This window comes from Acyrthosiphon pisum, unplaced genomic scaffold, assembly GCF_005508785.2.
Source record: "Acyrthosiphon pisum isolate AL4f unplaced genomic scaffold, pea_aphid_22Mar2018_4r6ur Scaffold_20598;HRSCAF=21509, whole genome shotgun sequence".
Classification (NCBI taxonomy): domain Eukaryota; kingdom Metazoa; phylum Arthropoda; class Insecta; order Hemiptera; family Aphididae; genus Acyrthosiphon; species Acyrthosiphon pisum.
This window is the reverse complement of record NW_021769974.1, coordinates 4,571-12,740: the sequence shown is the minus strand read 5'-3', so window position 1 is coordinate 12,740 and position 8,170 is coordinate 4,571. Positions and strand designations below refer to the sequence as shown.

The window sequence follows — 8,170 nt, the reverse complement described above, 5'->3', positions numbered from 1 at the left end:
ATGCTTCTAAACTCCTAACAATTATTATAAGTAAAATAATTGGAAATAGAATTGAAGAACATCTAGATTACGATTAGTATAGTTTTCGAAAAAAACAAAGGTACCAGGGAAGCAATACTAAGCTTAAGAATAACACTAGAAATACAAATAGATAGGCAAAAGAAAACCTTTATGGCTTTTGTAGATTTAGAAAAAGCTTTCGACAATGTCAATTGGAAAATACTATCCAACATAATGGACAATGTTGGAATAGACATTTAAGATGAAAACATTCTACATCGTATATATAAAAATCAAGAAGCTGAAATTAAAATGAACACAATAACAAAGGCAAAAAAGAGTAAGACAAGGATGCCCACTGTCACCATCTTTATTTAATGTCCATGTTGAACAAGCGATAAGAGATATAAAACAAAAGCTAGAAGAACAAATGATAGAAATAGCAATAGGAGGTATATTAATATCAATGATACGCTTTGCCGATGATATAGATGCTCGCCACATCTGAAAACAATCTACAAACAGCATTTATTGAAATGGATAACATATTTCTAAAATTCAAATTAAATATAAATACGGAAAAAACAAAATTAATGGTATGTAGTAAACAAAATGAACCAAACATTAATATATCTCTAAAAGGAAACATAATAGAACAAATAAATCAATTTCAATATTTAAGAAGCATAATAGATAATGAGGGAAGTCAAAAAAGGAAATAAAAAGTAGAATAGGGCAAGCAAAAAAGGCATTTATACTTAAGAGTAAATTACTAACATCAATAAATTTAGATCTAAGAACGAGAAAACGTTTAATTAAAACATACGTATGGAGTATAGCATTATATGGTTGTGAAACATGGACGTTGAACAAAAAAGATGAAACCACTCTAGAAGCTTTTGAAATGTGGTGTTGGCGTAAAATAAAAATATGATATACATTTTAAGTGTCTACGGTTTTTCGTTTTTTAATTACAAAAAAATAAGAAAATTGCTAGGTACATGAGAAATCAAGTGAATATCCAATCTTGTAAAAATATGAAGTTCAAACGCTCATAAAAATTTAATTTAACTTGCTTGTAGTTAATTTTTTTTTGACAAAGATAGAATAACTTATGAGAAATCTTGTATTACATTTCAAATCTTAGATTTAAAAATAAAAATTTTAATGAATTTCTAACTCAAAATTATTTGCAAATTTTCGTGATTTCTACGCCTTTTGTAAAATTTCGAACTTTAAATGCTTATAAAAACCATGGATTTGTAATATTTTTCATATACCCGTGTTACAATATATTAAGATCCTTGAATTAAATTGTCAAGCTTTTTATCCAACAAATAACATTTTATTGATATTTATAGAAAAAGAAACTAAAAAATTGAAAATTGATAAAGTCCGTAAATAGCTCAAAACAAGTCAAAATATTTTGAATATCTTATGGTGTATAGCAAATGCTAATATAAATGTACAGTGAAAATGTCATTTGTCATTCTACGGTCATTTGTTCTAAGGTTCCACCACAAAATTCCCGTTTTTCCTTAAGTTTTGTTTTTGCCGGTGCTTTTGAAAACTATTGGGAGTTTAAAATTTTGACCTCCCGAATGCACCAACTAAATTCACTTTCCCACCGAAAAAGATACTGTTGAAGAAAATTGAAGCAGTTTTGGGTGAACCCTTTTCATTCAATGGAAACCATTTAGGAATAAGCGAACAATGGATGGGAGGCATTTGGGATGTACAGCACTTTTTCTGAGATTATAATATAATTGATATTGGTATCATACGTATCATTACGTAATCAAATTCTTAATTTTTTAAACACGTTTTCTTCAATGATAACAAAGTGGCTAGGTACTATTTATGCCATGGCTTTGTAAAACCTGTTTTAGCTTAAAAAATCCCGCGCCTACAGGGAGTGTTACTGGTGGCTTCTATGGATGGCACAGTTGCCTCAATCATTGAATTTAAAATTAACTGTGAGCGTTAGTATTAAATAAAAATAGTAAAATAATCTTGAGCTAACTTGCTATAAAATTTATATTTAGTTAAGGAATCACTCATATAGACCTTGATTTTATTATAAATATTGTCATTTTTGTAATGGTTAATCATCAAACTGATGAGCCTTAATGAATGGTGATTTAAATTCGTCATCCACATTATCAGCCAAACAACTAGGCGGACAACAGTTTTCTGCCGAAAATAAATTTGGTATTATTTACAATATATGGTAAGTATGCAGTTCCGTTATAATATTTTCTTACCTAAGTTACTTTCTGCGACAATATCAAGTGTGTTGCCACAACCATCGTCCAACATATATGCACCCGGTTCCTTGTAGCTATAATAATAATTTCAATGTTTTGTTAGAAAAGTATATCAAATTGATAAAAAGTTGCTGGTCAAGTAAAGTTAGCTCGATTATAAAGTTGACAGTTTTATAGTGTTAAAATTAGTATATAGTTTTATATTCACTGCTTTTAGATTTTTGAGACAAAAAATTACCTATAATTGTACACCGTACAGCATTCTATTGCGTCATCCGGCTTACAATATTCCAATTTTTCTGCCCACGGAGTTGGCAGTTTTTCATTGGGTTCGACAAGTTTGTAGCTGCATCTTTGCACAGTATTCATATCCATGCCTTCCACAGGAACGGTATAACTATATATACATATATAATATTGTACACATTATATAATGTCTGGAAATGAAAATAGTAACACCGGGCTAGGATTCGATAGTTTTTGGAGGTAGAGTGGGATTTGGTTTTCCTCGAGATGTTATAGGTACTTTTAAAAAAAAACAGGATTTTAGTTTTAGGAGATAATACTTTAAACACTTCGACTCTCCTAACAGTTTTAATGTATCCTTTTTTGCCCAAATTTAAATAAATAATTTTTTCCTTATTTCTCTTAAATCTTAATAAGCACTGCCTTCATATTTATACTCCGTCTGGAATAAGAACGGAAATAGTATATGGTATAATATCTATGTATATTAGTTTGCAAAATGTAGTGTATAAGAGCTGAGTTCCTGGAATATAGTATCATATTTTTAAAATCTTTAGTATTTTATAAATATAAATTATAATTGTCATTAATATGACAATGAACCTAAATATGAGAAAACAGACGTCACGTATTACTATATAAATGCGCGGTTTACGTATGGACTCTCGTGGGCCAGAGTATAGGTGGGTTTATTCGACTTAAATATTCAACAATAATGATGTAGGTCATAATATGTATAAAAAATATACTTAGTTTAGTACCCATATTTGTATTATATTATAATACATAACTTACCTATTTGTTTTATGTATACCTATGTGTTTAAGCAATGCCAATTTACTTTTTTAAGCTACTACACATAAATAAATTATTTTAAGTGCTTTTTGAAATGTTCAGCGTAGAAATTTAGGTGAAAAAGAAAATGTTGTTTTGGAGAATGCTGTTTCACCCACATACACTCGCACCTGAACCAGAACTACCGGGTGTCACTATGACGCATACCAGGCGTGTGGCTTGTAATTCTCCATCGGCCCGGCGCACACCGGCTGGTACGATAAGTTGGTCGTGGTCAACCCCGCCATCGGACATTCAGACCGGATAAGGTTGCTTATCGGTATAATGTTCTTCCGGCGCCCAGCATCGCATGGCCCGTAATAATCATGTTGTTGAGTGGTTATCAGCCGCATTGGTCCCGTTCCCGTCAAACAATGGTCCTTAGGCGTGATTTTTTGCACAACTGGCGCACACTGTACTGGGTAACTCAACTACGGTAGTTAAACGACACGATTACCAATAAATAAGACAAGGTACTGGGGGCTCGTAAAAAATATGTTTTTATAAATATGTTCATGTATAAATATTCACTTTCAGGCACTAGACACGCCTATCGTGAATTACATTACAAATACTTTAAACATAAGCTCCATAATTGGTAGGTAATGATAATATAATAAAATATAATTTTTGTCGAAGGGTTTTTTTTTATTTGTATTACAAATAGAAACACTAAACGAACCTTGTGCACCGTTTCGTCCTGAAATTCACCGGCCATTACTATATGGTCAGGATGTATGACAGGCTTGGCACGACAGACGTCGTGTTGGTAGAATGAACGACTGTAGATGGAATCATCAGCGAACCGCGCATCGCTCAGATGTGTTTGCTGTAAATAGTAGGTAATAAACAATGGAACAATTAGTATACGGCTATTATAAAAGGGGTTGAAATTATTTATATGTATACATTTAAAATATATACCTATATATTATATATATACAGACTACAGAGTGATTCTTTTATCAAAAACACTCATTATTTCAAAAAGTGTAACTTTTTTTGAAAATATTTTTTTACATACTAAGTTTAATACATAAATATTAATTTAAATTTCCATTCATATTATTAATGATTATTAAATCAATAATAAAATATAATAAATAAAGTTAAAAAATAATATTTATATACCTAATACCTACCTATACATAAATATTTAAAATATATAATGGAAGTTTGTTCCCGTAACACCAATGTTATTTGTTCACACGGGTACACAGAAACAGACATGTTGACAGACAAATGTGTATGTCTGTTTCTGTGTCTTTATTTATTATTATTTTATTATTGATTTAATAATCATTAATAATATGAATGGAAATTTAAATTAATATTTATATATTATGAACATTGAACAAGGAAAGATTAAAATATTTAAATACTACTATACAAAAGAAAGTAAGTCAAATTGTATAAGTTCTCACGGCCGTGAACTGCTTCTTTAATCAAAAACATGCCTAACTGGAAAAACTATCATACCTTGTAGAATGATCCGATTTCAATATTAATTTTTTTTTTAGAAATAGAAACACTTATAATAGGGCACACAGGACTTGGATTTTCACAATTATATTTCTTGTGAGGTCGTCGTAACCACATATGTTATCTTCCATCTTACGACATAGCAAATTTTCGTTCTCCAGTTTTAATAATGTGATGATAATTTTGATATTAGACTGGATTGAGTGAGTTGAATTTTATCAAACTTTTAGGTAAGAACATTATCTATGGTCTCTTGTCTGTTTTTTACGATACTTTTATTTTCAAGTGAGTTATGAGAATGTAATCTAATAAAAATATCATAAAAAACAGACGAGAGAACATAGATACTGTTCTTACCTAAAAGTTTGATAATAAGTCAATTCATTCTAATATCAAAACTAACATCACACTATTAAAACTGGTGAACGAACATTTGCCAAGTCATACGTATTTAAGACGGAGATGAAATATGTGGGTATGGCGTCCTCTGCGATGACATACGATTTTGAACATAACATTTCACAAGCTTTTGTTATTTTTACTATGTTCGTTTTAAACAATGGAATTAATAATTGAAGTACAATGCGCTCTGTAAAAATCATCCTCTTTCTAACAAAAAAAAAAAATCAAATAAGACCTCTTTACGATGCGTGAGGTTTTCCTGTAAAGAGTGTTTTTAGCAAATAATGCTTTTCATTATTGGTCGGAGGTGCCGTTGACATGTGGGAGCATGCAGTGTGCGCTAAGATAGCACGGTATACAAGCACACTTAAACTAATAATCATTGACAAATAACACAAATGACAACGAAATTGCATATTGTTAGTTATTGCTCCTTATTAAAGACACACGAACAGGCCTCTTAAGGGAATATTATGTCATCTGGCAAAACTTTCTAACCTTTAATTTTATAGGTGCTATTCAATATTCAACCACTTAATTGTATGTAAAAGGTAGGTACTACTTAAATATAATATTGAATGATTAATGTCACCATGTTTTTTACAAAAAATGTCTGAATTTTATATGTATGTAATTACCGATGTTGGTATACACAGATCCGGCCGACATGGCTGCACGTACTTGTATTCATTCTGAAAAAAAAAATGTATAGGTACTTTTTAAAAATAACAAAGATTATCATACAACATACATATTATAATAATATAATGATGTACCTATAAATTATTATTATAATTTATAATAATACAATTTTAAATAACCACTAACTGCCAATAATGTATACTGACATTGGATAAACATTCACCAATATTTCTAAATGTAATTAATTGGTATGCGCCTAAGCATGGTATGCATAATGACAAATTAGATAGGTATCATCACAGTATTTTAATACGCATCCTTCGCTCTTTATTTCGCCTTTATCGTAGTTCTCCACCTTTTATTGGCTATCAATCACATTCATATATATTATATAACATGGAACCAAATCAACCAATGAGAACTGGAGAATTACGATATAGACCGGAGGTGAAGGAAATACGTATCTACTGCGCAAAACTAGTACAACTGTGATGATATCTATCTAATTTGTCATGGTATACATGTTTATTTAATATGGGTACCTATTTAAATATAAGCCACATCACAATATGTGGGCATCACTTTACTAGATGTGGAAAATCTGTAGTCTAGATATTATAGATACATTTAGATATAGTACTTAGTAGGAAGGTAGATTAATAAATACGTTAAGTTATTATTTGTAAGGAATTTATGTTAGGGCTCATACAACGTTCATGATACATCAATATGTCCACCTTTATACCGCTCTTAAAGCTCTCTATTCTTCCCTTGGCCATGCTTCCTTTACTGAAATATGATGTGATTAGGACCCATCCAATGCTTCTATCCAGTATGAACTTGAAAAGTTTTAGTGGAATTGAATGAGCCACCTTAATATTATGCTTTTTATCCTACGCATGATTTTTTTATGTAAACCGAGCACTATAATATATATGGGTAGCTTGTTGGATATACAAAAATAATATAATTAATCTTAATTCGTGGTTAGAAGATCTTATCATAAACTTCCCTGTGGTACATATTCAAACATATATATTTTAAAATGTCTCCTATTTCAACACATATTTTTAACTCTCTTGTTTCGTTATTCTCTACCATATATAATTATGTTTAATTGGTACATACACAATTTCGGAAACATAAGATTTAAAATAAAAATGTTGTATTGTTAAAATTTAGAATATTATAAATCGTATACCCACATAAATTTCCATCTCAATGTCAACACAATTAAAATGAGTTTAATATAGTAAACACCTATATACAATATACAATAACTCTATATATTTAATACCAGCTGAATTACAGAAATACGCTTCACCACGAAGACTTTACCAAAAATATACAACACCAATTAATCATGAAAAAATCGGATCATTGTTTAATATATTTCTATACCTTCAATGCTTTGCAAGCTGTGATACTTTTACATCTGCAATTATGCTTGGATTGTTTGCGCAAGCAGCTTTTCGGAACGACGGTGTCACGTACTTTCGAACACTAAAGTATTGTTGGTAAAATACCAAAAAATAATAACAATTTAACACTGTAACACGTAAAAAGTTAAAATATAATTGTATTTTGTACGTACTTCATATGCTTTTTGTATACATTCTTTTACTTGAGCCATTTTATGTGATAAACAATATTGATGACGATAATAAAAAATTCACTTAACTTCCAAGGTAAATTATTGAGAAAATATATGATTTAAACGTAAACGTTGAAATAAAGTATTTATAAAATAAATAAACTTAAGGTTACTAGGTACCTACACTAACTTTGGTCGATTTCAGTGCGAGTAAAATATTCCAACTGATTTTAAGTTATGTATTGCATTTTAGATTTCAAAAGTTTCTAATTTATTTTTGATAAATGTTTTCTTTATGTTATTAAAAAAACAATTCTCTAATTTAAGACAAATTGCTAATAGGGCTGAAGTAACAGGAAATCCTATACAAGAAAATTCTAGGACTTCAGTTGCATATGCTTATTTGATGAAATATAACTAAATATTTTATTTAATCAAAAAACAAAAAAAAAATACTAAGAAAATTCTGTAAATGTTTTTTTTTTTTTTCATTTTTTTTATAAATTGCCACCTATCCTTGGGTGTTATTATTATAAAATGTAAAATGTACAATATTTTGTTTTACCATATCAATAATAGAATAGGGTCAATCAACTTACATATCTAAGTGGTTAATATTTATATACAATGAACTATGTACGTAAAGACGAAGAGGATACCTAAGTCTTGTGGATTATGGACTGATTGCCCCGATAAATTATCC

The 8,170-nt window shown here is 29.6% G+C and overlaps 1 protein-coding gene across 1 annotated transcript; it reads right to left on the bottom strand.

Moving 5' to 3' along the window:
- Positions 1 to 2,011: 2,011 nt before the first annotated feature.
- On the bottom strand, positions 2,012 to 7,625 carry LOC100573100. Its single transcript, XM_008183648.1, has 8 exons — positions 7,468 to 7,625; positions 7,275 to 7,376; positions 5,870 to 5,923; positions 4,030 to 4,176; positions 3,516 to 3,778; positions 2,506 to 2,664; positions 2,265 to 2,341; positions 2,012 to 2,193 (listed from the first exon to the last, which is right to left on the bottom strand). The coding sequence occupies exons 1-8, from the start codon at positions 7,504 to 7,506 to the stop codon at positions 2,105 to 2,107; spliced, it is 930 nt and encodes a 309-aa protein (XP_008181870.1). The 5' UTR covers positions 7,507 to 7,625; the 3' UTR covers positions 2,012 to 2,104.
- Between the last annotated feature and the right edge of the window lie 545 nt (positions 7,626 to 8,170).